Source organism: Dermacentor silvarum, chromosome 8 (genome assembly GCF_013339745.2).
Source record: "Dermacentor silvarum isolate Dsil-2018 chromosome 8, BIME_Dsil_1.4, whole genome shotgun sequence".
In the NCBI taxonomy this organism is placed as follows: domain Eukaryota; kingdom Metazoa; phylum Arthropoda; class Arachnida; order Ixodida; family Ixodidae; genus Dermacentor; species Dermacentor silvarum.
The window spans coordinates 174,565,695-174,588,923 of record NC_051161.1 but is presented as its reverse complement, the minus strand read 5'-3'; the positions used below and the strand labels follow the sequence as shown (position 1 = coordinate 174,588,923).

Here is a 23,229-nt window from a genome sequence, read left to right as displayed (position 1 = left end):
GGTATTCAAGAATGTTCCTCTAGTAAACACACCACCACGACTCAAGAGAGAAGATAGTACCGCCATCCCTCCACAGAAGTGGTCACTGAGCTTCATAATCATTCACTGGAATTCATGACAATTGTCGCGTCTTAATTCTCGATTATTCTGCGCAGTACGACAATTGAAATTTGGAGTCTGATTGATATCTCGGAGCACGGACACGCTAGAATAACTCTTCCGACTGATACTGTGTAGAAACTCGACTCTCTCTAAGTTTTCAATACAAACATACCCACTTACTGCAGTCAACAAAAAATAATTGTTCAATTTTAGTTAATTGGGCTGCTCACAGCGATAATTATCATCTCACTTTGTGCCCCCCTAGCCACATAACTTATTTGCACAGCTGGTCTTCGCGTGCCTCCCAGTGCCTAACTTTAAGAAAACCATAAAGCTTAGTTTTGAACACCCTGTATTATCAGGCGCAGCCGCCAAGCACATGGCTGTATTGGGTAACGTCCTTTTCCTATAAGCTCGGAGAAACCGATACCTGGCTTCGCTGCAGGTCTTCTTCCTCTTTCTGGGGTTTTACGTGCCAAAACCAGTTCTGATTATGAGGCACGCCGTAGTGGAAGGCTCCGGATTAATTTTGACCACCTGGGGTTCTTTAACCTGCACTACAACGCAAGAACACGGGCGTTTTTGCATTTCGCCTCCATCGAAATGGGGCCGCCGCGGCCGGGATTTGATCCCGCGATCTCGTGCTCAACGCCTGAACTGACTGAGCCACCACGGAGGGCTACAGGTATTGCTTTAGCCGTATAAAACGCGGGTTTATCGTCAGGAAAAACGGTAAATTTCGGTAAATGAGAAAGGCTACTATCATCATCATCATTGAGAGAAGCTGACCCCCCCCCCCTCAGAAAAAACCTGGATTCTGCCCCTGCCCGGACATGTGGGATTGTGCATATGGTCACATGCACATTCGCAGAGGTTTCTCTGAGTTTACGCAACCCAACCTCTAACTGTCCGTTTAGGTTCTGGCTCCTTCCCTTCAGCACATCGTTGAGACCAGCATGGATAACGACCAGATGTTCATGCTCGAGGTTGTCCGATACCACCTTCTGAGCTTTTGCCATTGCGTCAACCATGCACTTCCCTGACTGGGCCTCCACCCTCACCCGCCCGTCTGCGTTCACTGTTGTAAGGACGCCCTCCTTAACCCTAGCTACGTTGGAGTCCCCCACCACTAGGACCCTTCACTCTACACGTTTGCCTCCCGCCTGCGATTGTCGTCCTCCAGTTCGCGCTAGCTGGTTCTCCACCCGCCGTGCGCCACTGACACGTGACGATGTGCTCCCTGCCGTTCGTCCCTTCCCACCCGAAGCCTGCCGCACTACCTCGCTGTAGAGTTGTGGAACCGCCGTGTTGCCGCCGGCTCTCGCCTGCTGTTCAACGGCCCCTAGGCGTCCCTCCCTGCTCTCATGGCATGCCTCTGCCTGAGTCTCCGCGCTGTCCCCGCCGCCCGCCTGAGCTGACCCGGGATTACGCGCCGCCTGTACCATTAGCGCCTCCACCCGCTCTTCCAGCACGGCCCGCTTTTCCCATTCTTCTTGTAGCTCGCCAGCTATTCGCTTTACCAGGACGGCCTCGGCCCCCTCCCTGTGAAGCAACTCGCCGATCCGAGTTTCGAGCTCAATTCGCCGCTCTCGCTCCACCTTCAGCTCCCCTTTGAGCTCTTCCACACTGGCTGCCCATTCCCCTTCCATCCACCGCACAGCTCCCTTAAATCCTTCACACGACCTGAACGCGAAGCTAGCCTCCTCAGCGTCGGCTAAACTGGCGAAGTGCGTCTCGTCCAAATAACACCAACGTTTGCACTCCTCGCACTGCACCAGCTCGTCATCACCCCTGTCCTTTCTAGCCTGCCGCACCATTGTCCATCCGTCCACCAAACGAGAAAGCCCTTCAAAATACCTGAACAAAACCCCACGGTAAGCCGTACGGCAAACTCGCTATCCGGCTACCTCCGCTAGCTTTCCTAACGCGGTTTAAAACTGCCGCTTTACACTGCTTTCACCATGCAACACGTGCGCCACAACCCACTTCCAAAAAAAAAAAAAATTAAAAATTGAACTATTCGCTACCTACTAACGTCCTACCAAACTAACCAAGAAACTAAAAAAGCATGAAAAACAATATATATAGATAGCTCGGGTACCCTGACACTTCTATCAACCAAATAAGAATAAACAAAAATTGAACTGCTGCGCTGAGCTCCACTCGGCCACGACCGTCCTGTTCGGCTTCACTCAAGACAGTCCGGAGCAGCACGGGTCCGGAGCAGCAGCGGCGCGGCAGTTCACAGAAAAAGGCCCTCGCCGGAGCCGGCGCTTTGGACATTTTAGCCGGAACCCTTCGTTCCTCTTTGTGCCTTTAAAGCCTTTATTCCTGCGTTACTGCCTTTATTCCTGCGTCTCCACACGGCTCTGACCTTTATCCGCTGTCCATTCGCCGCTCAGTTTCCGTTGAAGCGATGGACCGCACGATTCTTCGCCCGCTGCAGCGGCCGCGCCAGCGTTTTGATAGTCGTTGTCTGCGGTCATTCAGTGTGATCTATTCATGTTTGCTTGTGCGCGATGACACCACACTTGTCAATTCAGTTAGAAAGCGAATGTGTCCAAGTTTATGCGGCCGATAAAACTACTCTACTATCCCTACTCCGAATAGCTCTCTACCAATTTGCTATCGCAATTGATGCTTCGCCTTTCGGGCGAAACTGCGACACTTTTTTGCTCGGTGCAAAGCTTTGGAGGATGAGGAGCACCGGCTACATCGCGATGGACGCCCGATCTGTTATCGATCAGCTCACTGGCGAAAACGTAATCGGGATGTGCGCGCAGTAGTGCAAAGCGTGTCGCAAATGAAGGCGCGCGCCGCGGTTGAAGTCGCGAGGCCTCGATTGCCGTCACGAGAGCCAGCTCTGCTTTTGTGCAAAATAGCACCAGGATTTTGCTGGTTCATTCACTAAAAAGCGTGTTGACGTAGTCAGCACTTGCTTATTGTTTTCTGGATGCCCTCGAGCGATAATGCGACATTCGGTTAATTCGGACATTTCTTTCGGTCCCGTGAAATCAGAATTAACGAGGTTTTACTGTATCAACGAAGAAATGTTATGACACCAAACAGTGGTCCAAAATTCTAGACATCGAACCAGGGCACTTAGTTCTTGTATGAAAAGGATTGGATGGCTCAAAATTGCTATTCATCGGCCCCCTACATGGTGACCAACACAGTGAAACAACTAGGCGTTTTGAAAGCCATTTATTATGAAGCGCTAGGGGAGTAAATTGAATCCAGCGCTATCGGCAATGTAATTCCATATTACCCCAGGAGGGGTGACAATCAAAACCGGAGGGCCTGAAGCGGGACCTCCCTGAAGAAGAAGACGACCAAGCACAGAAGAGGAAGATCATTAAAATGGTGGTCTAAACAGATCGTCTCATTCGTGTTTCCTTTTTTTCCCTAAGATTTGTTAAATTGGACGAGACATCAAGTTCACTTTGTGGCTACTAGGCTCTATGAATGAGTCACGAAATCGAAAGCACTTCGTATCCAGTTTTGTTAATTTGAGGTATAGGTGTATTTAAAGATATTTCACTTGAGTGTAGGCACAGTGCTGCTTTTTAATTCTTTATCATAAAAAGTACTGTCATTACAAAGCAGTGACACCAGATGAGGCTGGAAAATGATGCATCAAAATAGTTTCGTTCAGCGTGAGTTGTTTACATTGCCGATTTTACCAGTGGCCAGACTGAACAATGCGTGAACGACTTCCATAGCCTGCCCAGGAAGAGGACACAAATGAGAATAAGTGTGTATGCCTTTAGTGGTGCTATGTTGCTGTCTGTGGATGTGAGCCACGATGTAGGGGCAATTCTAAACATTACACCTGTAATAAGAATACATTTTTTATTAAACGCATCATACTTGGCAACATATCCTTGTCAGCAGCAAAACCGAGTGATTTAGAAGATGGCGCTGACACATACAAAGGCAATAGAAAGTATAATAAACATCTTGAAAAAGTTACTGTGGTATGTTACCTCAGAACAAAATTAATACAATGCACGTAAGATCCACTTGAGGTAATCGATGTGATTACAAAGTTGTACAGAAAAGTAAGAGGTAATGCAAGAACACTAGTGAGAAACGTTATTGTGTTGCTTGGATTGTTACAAAATATGCGGGCAACACTGAGCAATGTGAAGAAGGAAAGCTTAGTCTGTTATTGCATAGTTTATTGTGTAGGAATGTCATTGTTTAAAATGCCTTTTAAGTGGGAGAAATAAATTTGAGAAAGAAATCTTAACTAAACGCCATTTAATGTGTGCCCTAATAAAAAATGGTAGATTCTACATATAATGAGACCTGGGTTACCCTAGTACTGCATACCCTGATGCTTTCAACAGTCCCTGCCAGTAGCAGAAGGACCCAACATTTATGAAGGTTTGACGTTGGATTCACGATTTCTTGCAGGTTCTCGCAAAAAAAAAAAAAAAAAAACGACCATTTGTTACTCTTAGGCTTTGAATAATCCAATTCAGTGGTTGTTCCCATGACATTACTGGTAGTATTATGCAGCAGTAGTGACTTTTCAATTTCATAACCTTCGACTGGTCCAATGGCAACGTTTCATGGTCATACCCTTGTTACACGGGCACGATGACTTACGCTTTTAAATATACATCTATTGAGGTGCACTGAATGTTTTACACCCCAGCAATATCAACACTTCTACAATGGCCCCTCAAAACAAACATTGTTATACATTTCCATGTAAAGAGAAATTAAAGGCAATTAAACCGTTCGAAACATTGTTGCAATTTTACTGTAAATTACCGTTGTAATCAATGCAGAATGAATTAAAGGGTTTCTTTGCTAAAATAAATAACAAGAAAAACTTGTCCTAATACAGAATTAAGCAATTTGCAAAAATTCCAGCAAACTTTGCACCTGCCACAATTCTGCACTGTAGCTTACAAGTAAATATACAAACTACTTTAACAAACATTGCATGACCATCAGAAAACATAGTGACATCTTAAGAACAGCATAAAAAAACACGGAGAGGAAAGAAAACAGGGCGAGCACTGACTCGCAACTGAGAAGTTTATTGAAAGAACACATATTTTATACACGATCATGTCACAAGCTCTTCAAAACCATTTTACAAGAACAAGTGTGATATGCAGTCAGGAGCATGCTCATACAGCCCAGACGTCAACATTATGCGCGCATGATTATGCCCAATCTCTGTCAGTTTTAAGCATGAAATGCTTTTAGCTCCCATTGTTCGCGACCTTCAAGTGACCTCGAGTCAAAAACCAGAGCCGTCATCCGGGCACTCAAAGGATAACATCCGGGCATCATTGTGAGAACAAAACGAGATCATTCAGGCAACCAGTCAAAAGTTAAGAAAATGTGCTCTCTCGCCCCCAACCCTTTGTACAGAACTGCATTACATATGCTAGTTACTGCCCAAACAAGTTACAAAAAATATTACTTCCGAGTTCTTCCTAATGTTTGTTCACAATGTCACTCAAATTGTAACGTCTAGTACACTGAAATTTTATCTGTCATTTCCAATAGCGACGTTCAAGAAATTTGGAGGACGCTTAAGCTTCGCCTTTAAAAGTGGAACGCAATGGCATTCAAACATCCTTGACTGCTTTTCATGTTTCCCGGCAACTGCAGCTTATGTAACCGTAATGTTTACTCGGAAACGCTGGCGGTGAACGCTATGTACGAAGGAGCGCTTTCTGGTAGAAACGCGGCCCCTTGTGTGGCTGATCTTCTGTTATTGTTTCACACTTTTAATATTTCAGTCTGAGAGGATTTAACAAAAAAGGCATGTGCTGTCGGTGTTTTGTTTCATGACATTTCTTTGTGGGCTGTCATTCTCAAAATTTTGAGGAATAACTTTGTAAAGAATGTAAAACAGAGTGTGAGCAACTTTAGTGGCAAAAGAAGCATTTAGTGCCTGCGTGGTTGTGGTTTGAAATTATTTTTCGCCAAACGACGGTCGGTCGGCGCCGACACTGGATTTTTTGCGACACAGGGCCCTTAACGCTTTCGCGTTAAAAGGCAGATACAGGGCACCATACACTTGATTGTCATCTTATGCTCTTTTCAATGCCAGCGGGCCGAGAGTTCTGTGGTGCGGGTTTTGCGCCACCTCCTTCGAGAGATGGCGCCATGCTGCGTGACCAGGCCGGCAGCGTGCCGCGGATGGTTGTGTGGTGGCGTGTGCCCTTGGGAACATGCACTATACCCATTTTAACATAGTATCATCTCCAACCAATTTGCTTTGCCAGTAGCCATTTCATGCTTACATCTACTCTACTCCCAATTACGGGAGAGCCAGCATTTTTTTGAAAAACATTCAATTCACTCTGTGATAATTACACTGAAGGGTGACTGATGCCACATAATTTGCTCTACAAATACAGAACGCTTCTACTCATGAGTTGATTACTATGACGTTGGATGATAGTGCATTGCTCAGAACGGGGTTTGCAGCCACATGTGCACGATGTGCTCCGATGTGTGACAGCCTATCATTCTTGCTGGCCCTATCATGCTCTTTCAAGCACATGTTGATGCAGCACCCTGTCTGCCCTATATACACACTTCCGCATGATAATGGCAAATGGTACACCACACCCGTTCTACAGGGAATGAATGCTTAACGCCGCACTTGTTGGAATGACAACACCTTTTCTCAGAACAGTGGTGCAAATGCCGCTCATTTTGCTTGGTGCTGAAAAAAACCATGTCGACCCCATACTTTTTTGCCACGCTTTTTAGGCCACGTGACATACGATGCACATATGGCGTGACAAGCACCTTGCATTTCTTTGTGCATTCAAGTGATTTCCCGCCTGCTTTTAGCCAACAAATAATCTTCTCGCAAGAACGGATGAGCAAACGTGCCGGGCAGCCAGCGTGTTTCAGCCTACCCACTTGCTGCTTGAAGCTCTCCCGAGAGGTCTCTGGGCACGACTTGCACAACGCCGCCTTTAGGCATGAGACTGCGATACCCCCTTTAATGAACCTGTTTGCAAACCCTGTTTTCAGCAATGCACTATTGTTCACCATCATAGTAATCAACTCATAAGGAAAATAGTAGAAGCGTTCCATATTTGTAAACCAACTGTTTGCCTAAGTCACCCTTCAGTGTCATTATCACAGAGTGAATTGAATGTTCTTCAAAAAACTTGTCTGGGCTGTGTGAGCATGCTCCTGGTTACATATCACACTTGTTCTTGTAAAGCGGTTCTGGAGAGCATGTGGCATGATCGTGTAAAATTATGTGTTCTTTCAATAAACTTCTCAGTTGACAGCCCTGTCGTCTCCGTGTTTTTTCCCCCCCTGCTGTTCTTAGGAAGAAGCTTGCCCAAATGTCTGTTCTCCTAAAGATCCTGTTAGTGACTCGCAAAACTTATACCTTCACGTACATTATGAAACATTACTTGAAGGCAACAATGTCTCTATGAATGCACGAGAGAAATGAGCTAGTAATACTGAATGCTAACACAGCATATTGCCCAATAGTAATGGAAAAAAGACTGAGGGCTTTCTCACAATAGTGTTACGTACATGTGAACATCACACATGTAAGCTTTGATTCTGGCTTTCATCAAATGCTGGTTTGAATGTTACCATGCTGAAAATATCGCATGGTAACATTGTTATACGTCGGGCATGTCTTTCTGATGTGCAATATTTGTTCGGTGCTTTTGTATCTTATTACGTAATGATGCAATACAGAGTTGTAGTGTACAGTTTCTAAACAGGATCCTCAATAATTATTCTCATGACAGCTTCCAGATAAGCGCAGCCAGTGTACAAAGTATTCTGTAATTTTGCTGAATGCCATGAAACAAAAGTTGCAATAGGTGGGTGCCTCTTCCTCAGTATCAATAGAGTGTTGTACCCGTTAACAAAATGATCTCTCTTTCATGTGACAGAAATGACAAAATCTTAAAATTAACGCTGCAGTTGCAGTTCATAGCTGTAAGCAAATCATAACATCGCATTGGTGTTTGAGACCAACATTGCATCAAAACGTAGAGGATGCATCAAGGCTGTCGACCTTCGTCAGACTACTACAGTAAAACAAAAGTGAATCAACAAAATCTCTGCATGGTGCATCTATTCTTGGACATCTATAAAACATGCTTCTCATTAACGTTTGAACAAATGCAAGAGAGTAGTGTAGCATATTTTACACGTCAAAGCCAAGCCAAGCCCAGTCAGAACCAAACTCATGTGTTGAAATAAGCACACAACCTTAAAAACTGCACTTGAACCCTGCACAAGCCACTGGCACACTACAGAGCAGTCGGACAGCACATCCCACAAATGTAACAAAATGGCTTGGGAATAGTACTTGGCTGCTTTCAGCACCCTCTAGCAACAATCTGGAGCAGCAGCAACTTTTGTACCTACTATGTTTCCAATCCAGAAGCCATCCCACTTAATAAAACGCGAACCAACGGGGAGATGCTGCGGGGACTGCTTTTTTTTTTTTTTGTCTCTGCTTTATGTGTTGTGAAAGTTGACAGTTTGCCACTATATAAGCAAATGTTCAACCAAAGGTGAAAAGAAGCTCCGTGTTTTACACTAACATTGATCAGTAGTGGCTCCAAAGATGTGCGTCCCTGATCCAGGATGCACATGAAAGAGCAGTGCTGTGCCTTCAAAGCATCACAGCTCTTCCCTGTAAAGCACAGTGTCGCTAGGCAGCGTGTCGGCTCCACAGCGAATCCCCACATTGTAGGCACTGGTGTCGGGAGTGTTCTGGCTCCTTGCAGCACAGCGGTAACGGTAGCAGTATGTCTGCACACAAGTACAGCACCCGTTCAATCTCAACTTTTCAGTTGATGGGCTCATTAAAGAACCAATTTTTATGAGGTTCCTATCGTGAATCTACTTACTGTTCAAGCAGATTTTCGATTTAGGTCATCATTCCCTTAACACAGAAGTTGTCAAAAGTCGCAAAATTACAAGAAATAAAATATAAAGCTTGCATGACGGTGTTTTGTGCAGTGCATGAATGGTTTTAGGAAAAAAATACAGTGCTTAAATATTTCTTTCCTAAACCCATTCATGCGCTGCGCAAAACACATACTAAATATTTTTTTAAAACCATTTACACCAATCAATTATCACCAACTCTCCCAAGGTTCCACCCTTATAAAGCTTGCAGCTTTTCAACTTGGCAAAAAAGAATATAACAATTTTGTAAACGGCATCTAGTTGGATATTTGAAAAATTTAGAAATTCACTGCTCTGAAATATGCCACTAATTTGCGAGTAGGAAAAATCTCATGCAAACAGTCTAACAAATTCATGTAGGCAGTAACTAATGCAGCATGTTTGTGCACTTTAGACAACATACACAATGTCATGTCAAATAAGACAAGGATTCCAGGCGTTAAGTCCTTTTAGGTGGTACCGCATATTGAAGGCAATCGGGCACCTCTGGTTAACTTGAGTGCATCTCTGTTGCTAGGTGTCTCAGTGTTCTCTAAAGGAATAGAGGACTGATAAATACAACAATAATGCAGACCTGCGAGCCTTAACAGTTGACAAACACAGCAGTCGAGAGATACTAAATATTGGTGAAAAATACTAAAATGGTTTGAATATATTAGGGACACTGGACAGGCAAACTGCTATATATTCACAGAAAGAATGATCTGTGCCGCTGAAATGGAACTGTCAATTAACTTTTATAAAATAATCACAGAAGAGAGTCTGAAACTTTAGTAGCTGTTATGCATTAATTCAATGAGAAAATGGCACTACTGCTGGTAGGTCAGAATAAATGAGTGTATTCAAAACTTAACCTCTGAAAAACTGGACGACAACTTGCATTTGTATTCTATAAAAAGGAGTATCCTAAACGGGCCACAAATGAAAAACCAATACAGTATTGGTGCAAATAAGACAACTGTAAACAAGCTCTACAAATTGGGTATTTCACAATAAAAGTTGGCAGGTATCTGCATGAATTGAAAGTAAGCATTAGGTGCTGTGATCTTGATAAGAAAGGGGTCGACACTGCCACCTAACTTGCCTTGTGGCACATGAAGGAGCCACCTTTCTTGACCTTGTCAGCACCGCCTGGTGGCCCTTTCTGCGAGAAACAACGACAATGTCCACTCTGCAGCTCAGTAAAACTCACTTCCGTTTCATTTCTCTTTAAGAGCCTGCAAGCATTAAATAAGGGAGGGGGGCATTAAAAAAACTTAATTTCCGTGCTATAACCATGATATGATTATGAAGCATGCCATGGGGGTGCTCTGGATTAATTTTTACCACCTGGGGTTCCTTAAAGGGGCCCTGAACCATTTTTTATTGAAGCCGAGAAATGTGTTTGAAGTTAAAATAGACTATTTCAGAAATACTTTGCCACAAAAAGTACTTCAATGCGTTCAGCAGAAGCGGAGTTATATTGGCAATCAAACACCCCCTTCACGGTGCTTCCGCTCCTTCTTCAATGCCTTGCACTGCGAAGGCTACAGCGGAGCGGGGTGTGCCCACAACACTCTACCTACATCACTGTGGTGCGCAGTTAAAATTTGATTTTTTATGTTCACGTAGACGCCACCATTTCCGATTTTGGCGCCTACGACAAGCCAAATGCGGGTTCCTCAGCGAGCCGCAGTGTGTTCAGCCAGTTGACTTGTCACAGCACCCCGTGGTATCTACGCTACATAGCAGACATGCAACTGTAGTGCGTATGTGCAGCATTTGCCTGGTGCACGACAAGGCTCGAGTGCGTGCTCGCGCTCATATGCTCCAGTCTGCCCATGCTACATGGGCTTTGTCCTGCACCAGCTCGACCGACGGATAGTAGCCACATCCAACTTGCGCATTTTTGACGCGCTATAAATAGCTCAATACAAAGCAAAGTCTGCCAAGGTGTCTAGCCAGGAGTGGCCAGGAGTGAGCGTGTGCTGACAAGCGTGGTCTGACCTCAAGTTTCGCATGGTTTGAGGCTAGTTGAGTGTTGACGCTAATAAGCAGGGTGGCCTACGCGAGCGGCCGTGGCCAAGCGTCAGCAGGCGATAGTCGGTTTCTTCCGGAAGTACGTAATTATCGTAATTCGAAAGCAGATTTTTGCTCACTTCAGCCTGTTCATTAAATTGTAAACAAGCATTACACTGTAAACAAACAAGCTTAGGTTAGGTTAGGAAGTAGGAGGAAGTAGGAGGAAGTAGGAGGAACTGTAGGAAGAAGTAACAGTAGGAAGACGTGCACTGATCTAAACAACCTTCTTGACTGATGTCAGCTATTTGCAAATAGCAGCCGCATATGGGAATCCGCTATATTATGAAATAAGGCGTCCAGAAAAAAGTGATAAGCAGGCTTCTGTTGAAAAGAGAGCGTTTGAAAGAAAGGTGACATTGCACTCCGCGTGTGAGCTCCACGCGCCGTGCACAACTGCAAAATTTGGTTGAGATGTTCGCAGCAGCGTATGCTATCTGCGGAGCATGTTTTTTCACGAAGCCCGAGGGGTGGTTCAAGAGCCCTTTAAGGTGCACCTAAATGTAAGTACACAATCATTCTTGCATTTTGACTCCATCGAAATGCAGCTGCCGTGGCCAGGAATCAAACCAGCGAGTTAGCAGCCACCACATCGAGTTGGGGGACATGACATAGAAAACAGAAGCTCAGTGGCATAGTTTTTATAACGAAGCTGTATATGGCTAGGTTCTGGCGGTTCGCGTCCGCAGAAAAACGACGCGTAGAACAACAAAGTGGGCCGATCCTGGTAATCACCAGGATCGGCCCACTTTATTGTTCACACTTGTTCACTCACTGGCACTCACTCGCACTCGCCTCCACTCACTCACTGGCATTCACTCGCACTCTCTCTCTCTTGCCTCCACTCACTCACTTCCACTCATACTCGCACTTACCTCCACTCACACATCTCCACTCACACTCACTCATCTCCACTCACACTCACTGGCACTCACTCGTACTCGCACTCACCTCACTCACACTGGCACTTTCTCGCACTCACCCCCACTCACACTCACTGATACACACTCGCACTCACCTCCACTTACACTCACTGGCATTAACTCGCACTCACTCATACTCACTCTCACTGGTACTCACCTCCACACAGGTGTCCACTCACTCTCACTCGCAGACACCTCCACTGACACTCACCTCTACTGACACTCACTTGAAGTCACCTCCGCTCACCTCCACTCACACTCACTGGCATTGATATGGAATAGCCGCCACAGTGTGGCTGCACTGAAGAAGAGGACGACCTTTTAAATAAATAATAGCCTTCAGCACTCAGCTACACGTAACATTATTTAGGGCTAAGAATAAAGTAATTGACGCTATCGGAAAGCTGGCCTTCTGAAGTGACAGTACTGAAGAGTCATTTTGCATATGTTTTTAGGGGTATACTTTGATGAGCACTTGAATTGGACTACGCATATAACCTGTTACATAGTTACGATACACGTGGCTTGTGTGCCGAATACGACAGCACTCATTTGGAAGGTTGGAACATGAACGTTTATTGCTTCCATCTGGGAGTGTATATATACAAAAATGAAAGGGGGGAAGGGAGGGCAAGGGAAAAGATAGCAGAAGAAACCGCACGAGTCGCCAGCACTTGCGAGGCAGTTTGATTGTGACTGACGTCACTTTACAACATCTCTCCTCTCTTAATATTGAAGTCGCTGTAATGGTTTTCTTTGACGTGTAGAGTGCCACAAAGCTTGGGGTGAGCTGTCGGGTTCAGCCGTGGCAGCGTTGCTCACTGCGAGTTCCAGTTGGATTTCATGCTCTGGTTCTGGCATGCCCCCTTGTTCAGCTGATGGTCTCGGCGATTGTGGGTAGTCACTAGCAGTACCTGTTCTTGATGCTCAATTTGCTGCTTCTTGATCTGTACCAGTATCTGAGACAGGAAGAGAGCGATGTGGTTCAGAGAACAAACGGGGATAGCCAATATTCTAGTTGACATTAAGCGCAAGAAATGGAGCTGGGCAGGCCATGTAATGCGTCCGATGGATAACCGGTGGACCATTAGGGTTACAGAATGGATACCAAGAGAAGGGAAGCGCAGTCGAGGTCGGCAGAAAACCAGATGGGATGATGAAGTTAGGAAATTTGCAGGCACAAGTTGGAATAGGCTAGCGCAAGACAGGGGTAATTGGAGATTGCAGGGAGAGGCCTTCGTCCTGCAGTGGACATAAAATATAGGCTGATGATGATGATGATGATCTGTACCAAGAGGTGGCGTCGAATTTTCCCGCTTCCACACCTGGTCAACATGTCGTCGTACTGATCCGGCCGGCGTTCGTATGGCAACCATCCGAGAACCTATTTTGGACTGTACAATTCCTGGCGTCCATTTCTCACCCGTTCTGAAGTTGCGGGCATACACGGCAGCTTCAGGTGATGACAGTTGCCAATCGTCTGCTTCGTTGGCTGGCCCTGTGTGTACAAGAGGAAAACGTGTATCTAACCGGGATCGAATTTGATATCCGAAGAGCAGCTCCGACGGTGATTTTCCAGAGTGGTTAGGCGTTCTCCTGTAGTTGACAAGCAGCCTGTTCAGCTTATCAACCAACCGCCCCTCACCAATCTTCTTGAGGCCGTCCTTAATTGTTCTGACTGCCCTTTCTGCTAGACCGTATGAGTGGGGGTGATATACGGCTGTGCGCAAGATGCATTGTGTTGTTCTTCTTGACAAAAGTGGCGAACTCGTCACCGGTAAACTGCGCTCCATTATCCGAGACAATGGTTCGCGGCACGCCAAATCTGCTGAAGATACAGTGCAGGCAGTTGATAGTGCACGAAGCGTTGGCTTGTCGGAGTGGCACAGCTTCAATCCACTTGCTGTATGCATCCACGATAACGAGTATCATGTTCCCTGCAATAGTACCAGCAAAATCGATATGAACCCTTGCTCATTTTTCAGCAGTAACGGGTCAGCTTTTTGGCGTTGCTGTAGCCGGCATGGGCAGGTTTTGAACACAGTTCCGACATGATGGTGTCACTCTATGTCGCGATCTAAACCTGGCCACCAGAATGACGATCTGGCGACCGCCTTCATAGCGGACGATCCTTGGTGCGTCTCATGCAATAGGTATAAGACGCGACGTCGCGCCTCCGTTGGAACAACCACTCGACCGCCCCAGTACAACAACCCGTGAGCCAAAGACAGCTCCAATTTCTTGTTAAAAAATGGTACAATATTCGTGTTCAGGCCTTTTGCGCAGGAGGGCCAACCATACTTAGTGAATCGCATAACTTGACCCTGAGAAGGGTCATCTGCATTCAACTGCCTTAGCTCCTCAACCGACACAGTTCCCTCGTCGAACCCAGCCAAGGCTAGCAGATAGTCTGGTGGATCTGCTTCTGGTAGTTTCGGCTCAGATGTACATTGTGGCAGTCTACTAAGAGTGTCAGCGTTGAGAAGTTGCTTACCAGGACAGTATTGAAGCTGATAACGGAATCCACCCAGGTACAGCGCCCAGTGCTGTATTCTTGCGGCTGCCAATGCTGGAGTTGGTCGGTCTGCCTTCAGCAGGCCCAGGAGCGGCTGGTGGTCGGTGACCAAAACGAATTCTCGGCCTATGAGGTAATCACAGAATTTGGACACTCCAAATACAAGAGCAAGGGCTTCTCTCTCAAGCTGAGAGTAGTTCTTCTCAGCCGTTGTTAACGTTCTAGAACGGAAACCAACGGGTTTGTTGATCTTTCCCAATGTATGGAAAAGCATGGTACCTATTCCGTCCTGTGAAGGGTCACACTCTAGCTTGAGGGGTCTCTCGGGATCATAGTGAGCCAGCACAGCCGCTTCCTGAAGGCATTGTTTTGCATCACTAAAAGCTGTTTCTTGCGCATGTCCCCAGAACCAACGTGTGTTGTTCTCCAATAACTTGTACAGTGGTGCAAGTACGGAAGGCATGTTAGGCACGAACTTTGAATAAAACGTAATCATGCCCAGAAACGACCGCAGCTACTGAACATTTTAGAGGTTGGGGGCTTGCACGATTGCTTCAACATGCTTCTCGATTGGATGCAGACCTTGTCGGGGTCTTTCCCAACCTGTAGCGTGTCTAATCGCAGCTACATAGGGTTCGGGCGAATAAGGCAACAAGTGAGTCAACTGAACAACGTTTATTGCTGTGGGCAATAAAACGCACTTGCAGAGGGAAGTCCGCTCTGTATAATAAGTAATAAAATAGGCTTGCCTCGTCGCTTGTGATAGTCACGCAAACGAGGTCACTCACGGGTTGCAGCGCGGGTATATCCGTAGGGGCAGGTCAGGAGTAGCGAGGTCAGAGAGCCCCGGGGGTCTCTCGGTTGCGCTCTTTTATACCTTTTTACCTTCTCACGAGGGGAATGTCCTCCTTGCCCATTGGATACTTTCCCTCTTCCCACGGAGGTACGCACGTCGCGAGGGGCGAGCGAGAACCGGGAGAGAGCAAAGTGCATATCCTCCGTGTCCACCCGGCTCCCGCGTGCGCTACATGCGCAAGCGACGGCGAGCGCCCGAAGGTGGCGGCGTGTGCTCGCCACATCCTTCTCCCCTTAAGAAGGCCCCCGTACGTTGAGGCTGGCACCTATAGGGACGTCCGTTTGCCTGAGTACCCGCCGAGGTTGGCGACCGAGGAAGCGTCGGGCTGGTGGTGATGTAGCCCTCAGCTGGTGGACACTTGATGCCGACTCGGAGGCAGCTGGTCAGCTGCACTGCTTGGGCTTCCGAGGCGGGATCGTTGTCGGGGCTCGAAGGTGGCTCTCAGTGCTGCACCCCAGGTGCCAGCTGCGCTGGAGGGGGTGGTCGCCTGCCGGCCGCCGGCTAGCGGTTCGTGCGGCTGTAAGGCCGGCATAGCGCTGCCAGTGCTGCAAGGGCATCAGTTGTTCCAGCGCGTACAGCAGGCAATTCCCACAGCCGTATCTCGTCTTGCTCTGGTCCTGGAAATTATTAGCAAACTGCACGGAGCGGCACTGTGATCAGCAGCATAGTTGGCCATATCCGGAACACCTTCGACGTCTGTTACGAAGGGAATGTTCGCAAGCATCATCACCAATTCGAGTCGCAGCACAAGATAATCACCGCACTGGCCCTCACAGCAGTCTTTGTTCAAACCGCAACCCCCCATACCCACGCGTCGAACGTTCACGCCACATTCCCGTCGTGGCCGGTGATGGTACTTGAAGACTGGAGCGACGACTCGTACATACTCGGCGCTCCGTGGTCACTAGACGTTCGCTTCCCCGGCAGGAACTACCAGGGTGCCAGCCCGGCGCGGCTGTATGCTCACGCGGTATGCAACGTCACCCGGACTTACGAATGTTCCTCGCAGTCGTCAGGTTACGAAACTAGCAGTCAGATTACTTTCCCCTGCTACGCAAATTGTAGCGCGGCTGCGGGCTCGCCGTTCGGTTCTGACTGCTTTCTCTCACCGATCGCGCTTGAGGGAGGGCCTGATCGTCATCCCACTGCTCATCACTCGGCAGGTAGCGTTTCAGGTCGCATACGTGTACCGGTCCGCCGATCGGCTTTCCTTTCTTGTTCTCGAGCCAGTAAACAAGTGAGGAAATATTCTTTCTCGCTTGATACGGCCCGGTCCACTTCGGTGCCAGCGAGGCAACGAACTGTTTGGTAGCATCGCTGAGGACGTGCTGGCGTCGAAGCACCAGATCGCCCACATCGTAGTGGACGTTCCGATGCGTACTGCGCCTTCTGTTGCGCCCTAGCAGTGCAAAGATTACAGCGTGCTTTATGTAAAGCTTCCGTCATCTTGGCACGTAGATGCGTCGCGTATTGAGCTCGTGTTGATGGTGCGAGTGGCATTCCGGAGCGATCCGCGAGAACCCTATCCATCGGATTCGGCATCTCTCTCCCCAGGTTGAGAGAGGAAGGCACATACCCAGTCGAGCGGTTCACCGTCGATCGCAATGCAAACCCGATCTCTGCAAGATAGGTATCCCAGTCCTTATGCCTTTCAGAGAACGCAACAAGCATGTGCTTGATGTTGCGATTGACTCGTTTAGTGGGGTTCGACTGAGCATGGTAGGTTGTTGTTTTCTTGTGCTTAATGCCAAGTGCGGCGCATGAATCAACGAACATCTTTGCAGTGAAGTAGGACGCATTGTCCGTTGTCAACTGCTCCGGAAAACCAAACCTGGTGAAAACCTCCATCAACTTATCCATGATCACCCGTGCCGTCAGTTTTCATAGGGGGAAAAGTTCTGCCCATTTACTGAAGTGATCTGTGACCACCAGCAAGAATTTGTTCCTCCTCGGTGTTGTGGAATATGGTCCCATGACGTCACACGCCGCGATTTGCCAGGGAGTCTTTCTGTCGATAGGCTGCATGAAGCCGGGCGGTCGTCTGCCTCGGGACTTCACGCCTTGGCACACATGACACGATCGGGCGTAGCGAATCCCGTCCTGTTTCATGCCTGGCCAGGTAGCGAAGTTACACAACTTAACGCTAGCCTTGGGGCTGCTCGCATGCCCAGCGATGCACGAGTCACGAAAGTAGCGTAGCAGTGCTCCTCTCAAAGCGCGCCGTATCACCACCTTAAACGCCTCACTTGTGTCGTTCTTGGTAGGAATATACCTCAGCAGGACACCGTCGGAATTCAGCAGATAGGAATCCAGCGCGCTCACAGCATTACCAGCTGTTCCTGAGCGCTCAACACCGACAGCAATACCAGCGGCATCCCTGTGCGCGGCGCGGAGCTCGTCGAGCACTTTTCGCCAAAACGGATCCTTCTGCTGAGCCTCGAACAGCTCCTTTCTTCTGAAGACAACTCCTGCGGAACCGACAACGTCTACGTGGTTCACGCTCTCACCCAGGATCGACGGTTGTTCCGCGTCCCTTACTCGGGCTACGGCCAGGGTTTCTCCCTCGCCTTGGATTGGAGCTCGCGAAAGTGCATCAGCTGCGGCATTGCTTTTTCCTATGCGGTAGCGCACATTAAAGTCGTAACGCTGCAGCAGCAGTGCCCAACGCGCCAGGCGGCCACTCGGCTCGCCCAAGCGCCTCAACCTAATGAGAGCCATGTGGTCAGTTTCAATCGTGAATGCCACTCCGTCAACATAATAGCCGAACTTTCGCAGAGCGAAAACTATGGCGAGACACTCCTTCTCTATCACTGAGTAGTTTCTTTCTGCCGGCGTCAACGAACGGCTCGCGAATGCAACCGGTCGGAGAATGCCTCCGTGCTCCTGTAGCAAAATTGCACCTAGACCCAGGTCGCTTGCGTCTGTTTGAACCACAAGCTCTCTATTCAAGTCGGGCAGCTGCAACTCAGCCGTGTCAGCAAGCACCTTTGTGAGGCCGCGCAGTGCCGCCTCCTGCTCTTGACCCCAAGTCCAACACTCATCTTTCCTCAAGAGCTTCGTTAAAGGCACTTGCACTGCTGTGCAGTCTGGAATGAATTGGTGATAAAAGTTCACCAATCCCAGAAAGCGTCTCAGTTCGCCGATATCTTTCGGCGACGGGTACCTGAATATAGCCTCGTGCTTATCCTCACTCGGCAGAAGGCAGCCGTTGTCCAGCGTGAATCCCAACAGTGTTAATCTGTTCGCAGCTATCTGAGCTTTACTCGGGTTCAACGTGATACCCGCGGACCTCAGCCTGTCTAGGACGTCTCTCAAGTGGCGCAAGTGCTCGTCGAATGTTTTCGAATAAACCACTATGTTGTCGAGATATGCGAGAGCATGTTGCCACTTCGCATCTCCTAGAACTCAGTCCATCAACCTCTGGTAAGTAGCGGGAGCTCCGACTAAGCCAAAAGACATTCTTTTGAATTGAAAGAGCCCGTGGTGACAAGTGAAAGCCGTTTTCTCTTTGTCACGCTCATCCATTTCGACCTGAAAATGTCCACGACTAGCATCGAGCGTCGTGAAGTACTTCGCCCCGCCTAGGTTAGATACGAAAGAGGAAATGGAGGGTAGAGTGTACGCATCCTTCTTCGTAACCTCACTCAGCTTGCGGTAGTCTCACAAAGGTGATAAGTATCGTCCTTCTTCGGGACTAGAACTACCGGGAAGCCCCATGGGCTGTTCGCCCTTTCCATAACGCCTGTGTCGACGAGTTCGTCTAAGGCACTGTCAAGTGCTTTCCGTTTAGTCAAGCTTATTGGCCGAGGATTAGATTTCCACAGCGCAGCGTCACCCGTGTCTATCCTGTGCCTGACTAGCATAGTGCGACCCGGACGGTCCGTGACAATCGCGTCGTATTCGTACAACAGCAATGACAGTCGTGCCCTTTCTCTCTCCGGCAGGCTGTTGACCTCTGACAAAAGTGGGTGCGCTGCCTCTTGCAACACCGCGGCACAATGTTGTGCCACCATCTCTCCGTTGCTTTCATCGCCTTTAGCGATTGCTGTTTGCTCGCTCTGCTGTGGCTGGGTGTGGCCCGCTCGCGCCGCGCCCGGAGACTGGCGTGTCTCCGCAGGCATGGGCGCTTTTGCGAAATGCTTCAAAGCACCCGTTCTGTTCTCTCAATAACCTCAGTTGCTTATGTCTACCAAAATACCCGACTTGGCGAGAAAGTCTCGACCTAAAATAACAGGCACTGACAGACCGGGAAGATGTATGAGGTGTTGTCGCCTGACGCGTCTCTCCCAACGGATAACTAGCCTAGCTGCACCACTCGATTGTGCTGTGCCGGAAGCAAGGCGGAAAGTGGTGTCACTATCTCTTAAGCGGATATTGTTCTCGCGGAGATGATGCAACACCTCGTCACCAAATAAAGAAGCGCTTGCCCCAGTATGCAATAATGTGGCAAACTTCTTTCGGGCTATCGTTAGCTCGATGAACGGCGCCTGTGAGTCCGTGACATCTCCTACGCGACAAGCCAAAGGCGTAAGTAAATCAAAATCACCGGTTATGTTCGACATTGTCGCCCGGGACTCAAGGTGGATCACCGGTGGCCTCGCCCGTTTCCCGAACCACGTGCTAGACCTCGGCCCGGCGTGCTTGCGCAGTCACGGGCGATCTGCCCCAGTCTGCCGCACTGGTAGCAACGGCTACCGAAGCCGCGGTGGCGTGAGCCCATTGCTCCAATCCGGCGGGCCGTAGCTTCCACGCTCGGCGGTCGGCATGAGCCGCTCCTCCGGTCTCGCATTGGTTGCAAGTTCCTGCCATGCCGCACTGCGTGCCGCGTTATGCTGTGCTGTTTTCAGTGCGTAGGCGTACGGGTCCAAGGCGCGGTCTGATAATTCCTAACCGCGCTGGACCTGCTCGTCGGTGAACGATGCCGACGCGTCAACCCTAGGGGAATGTGAAGCGATCCCGCCGCCGTTCGACGCGCAGCAAGGCTCGAGTGACAGCGCGGCGTGTGGAGGTGGACGGTATGCTCGTGCTGCGAGGAGGTCCCCTTGGATGCGCTTTGCTTCGGCGGCAAGCTCGGCTGGGTCTTTGAACCTACATCCCCTGAAGTAGGCCACGAAAGTCGGGTGCGCTTGCTGTGTGACGCGCTCAACATTCGCGGCGTTGGTGGCGAGAGGGCTCGCGAGACGATAAAGTTCACCCATCGCTCGAACATACTCCAGCAGGGACTCGTCCGGGTGCTGGGTACGCAACTCCAACTCTCTCCTCAAACGCCACTCGTAGTTGGCCGGAAGAAATTCCTCACGGAATATTGCGCGGAACTCTTCTACTGTGCGGGCTCTGTGTCCGACCAGTTGGAACCAACGAGCCGCCTGCTCAGTAAGTGAAGCAGGGACCACGTGCGTGAGAAGTTCAGCGTCTGAAAGCCCTGTTGCTTGCTGATAATACTGCAGATGGTCGAGGTACTCGTTTGTACTAGTGCGATCGTGGTACCCACTATAGGTAGGCATGTCTACCTTAATTTGTGGTCGCTCGCTCTGCGGCTAGCCTGCATTGTGTTCTGCAGGGCGCCGGCTAAGCTCTGCATGACTTGCAGCGCATTCTGCAGCATTATTTCGCTCGACGGAATACCACCACCCGAAGGTTCGGATGCATCCGGAGCTTGCGCCGAACTATTTAGAGGCATATGTGCCTCTGTCCGCGGGGCAAAGCGGCGAGGCGCTCAGCGTGTTACGCCTACTTTCAGGCCTAAACCCTGCCAACGTGGCATTTCCGCGATCCTGACTGTTCTGCGTGAAACACTCAAAGTTATAGCTACTGGCTTGTTCGGAAGCTGCTGCCACGGTAGCACTAGGTCTCCGATTTTGCGCCGCTACATCTGACAACATGAACAAATCTGAAAAAGCCCGTCGCCATTGTTTGCTGTAACTTCAGTAGTCCCAGCTCCAAAAAACAGAAAAAAAGACTCGCCGTGTTGCCGAATTCGAACCACGTTGGTAGCGCCAAATGTGGGGGTCTTCCCCAACCCGTAGCGCATATAATCACAGCTACGTAGGGTTCGGGCGAATAAGGCAACAAGCGAGTCAACTCAACAACATTTATTGCTGCGGGCAATAAAACACTTGCAGAGGGAAGTCCGCTCTGTATAATAAGTAATAAAATAGGCTTGCCCCGTTGTGTGTGGAAGTCACGCAAATGAGGTCACTCACGGGTTGCACCGGGTATATCCGTAGGGGCAGGTCAGGAGTAGCGAGGTCAGAAAGCCCCGGGGGTCTCTCGGTCGCGCTCTTTTATACCTTTTTACCTTTACACGAGGGGAATGTCCTCCTTGCCTGTCGGATACTTTCCCTCTTCCCGCGCGGGTACGCATATCGCGAGAGGCGAGCGAGAACCGGGAGAGGGCAAAGTGCATCTCCCCCGTGTCCGCCTGACTCCCGCGTGTGCGCGCAGCCCGCCCGGCTCCCGCCACGTGAGCTACGTGCGCAAGCGATGGCGAGCGCCCGAAGGTGGCGGCGTGTGCTCCCCACAACCTTCACGATTGATTTTATGACCCAGATCCTGTGTCACTGCCTCTTGACGAAAGCTACATTTCTCAAGTCTGAGCTTCACTCCGTGCTCGCAAAAACGCTGCAGTACTTCTCGTAACTTGCTGGTGCTGCCATGCTTTTCCGATACTAAAACGTCGTCGAGGTAAGCTTGAACACCTGTCAGACCCGGCAAAGCTGTTTCTATTTTCCGCTGGAAAATAGCAGGTGCAGAAGCTATGCTGAACGGCAGTCGGTTGTAACAGAACAAACCACGGTGTGTATTGATTACGCACAACTTTCTTGTGTCCTCATCGAGGGGAACCTGTTTATAGGCGTCTCGTAAATCCAGCGTACTGAAGCAGTCAACTGTTCAGGCATGCGAAAATGTCATTGATGACTGGCAACGGGTACACTGCTCCAGTTCACAGACGGGATTCAAGGTTACCTTGAAATCGACACAGATTCTAACCGTGTCGTCTTTCTTCATTACAGGCACAATGGGGGTAGCCCACTCGGCGTGCGTTACAGGCGACAGTATTCCAAGCGTTACGAGCTTATCAATTTCTTTTGAAACTTTGTCGCTTATAGCAAATGCAAGGGAACGGGCCTTACAAAACTTCGGCATGGCTCCTTCCTTGAGCTTCAAATGGACAGGTGTCCGTTGATTTGACCCAGCTCAGTGCTGAAGACGTCTTGGAACTCTGACAAGACGGCATCCATGGCTTGGGTACGGCTGCTTCCTGGACCAGGACCTTGTTGCACTGATACGTTGAGTACCAAGGATCCTGCATCGCTGAACTTGGCAATCAAATCTCGTCTGCAGAGGCCCGGACCTGAACAGTTCAGGACTATCAAAGAACTCTTGACCTCCTTGTCATTGTAGAATGACATTTCTGGCATACTCAATTTCCCCAATACTGGCAGCTCTCCAAGACAACAGGACAGTTTGATGCATGTGGGTGTTAATGGCAGCCACTGTTGACTGTTTTTCTCAAACAGCTCTCTGGACACGACACAGACGGGTGAACCGGTGTCCACAATCATGGGTACATCAATGCCACACCATGTGAAAGTACGACGAATAGGAGGTGATGGCGCGGTTAATGTCCAAATGTGCGCATCGTCATCGTCTACATTTTCCTTTTTGACATCCGCTGTTACTGCAAAAGCTTCTCCTTGCCTGCATTGTGAACGTGCCTTTAAGCGTCCGTTCCGCACGTCGCTTTGGCACATCTTGGCCAGATGGCCGTACCCACCGCAGCGGTAACACGTCGCTTTGGCCCAGCCGCAAGCGTTCCTGTTGTGTTTCTT

At 48.9% G+C, this 23,229-nt stretch overlaps 1 protein-coding gene across 1 annotated transcript in view; it reads right to left on the bottom strand.

Annotated features, from left to right (window-relative positions):
• Positions 1-7,436: 7,436 nt before the first annotated feature.
• LOC119461852 (formylglycine-generating enzyme-like) overlaps positions 7,437-23,229 on the bottom strand; it is a 148,700-nt gene continuing 132,907 nt past the window's right edge. The window contains exons 8-9 of the mRNA XM_037723221.2: positions 10,130-10,189; positions 7,437-8,886 (exon numbers count right to left, since the gene is read on the bottom strand). Of these exons, the coding sequence (XP_037579149.1) occupies positions 8,755-8,886; positions 10,130-10,189 (192 nt within the window). The 3' untranslated portion in view covers positions 7,437-8,754. The remainder of the gene's footprint in view (positions 8,887-10,129; positions 10,190-23,229) is intronic.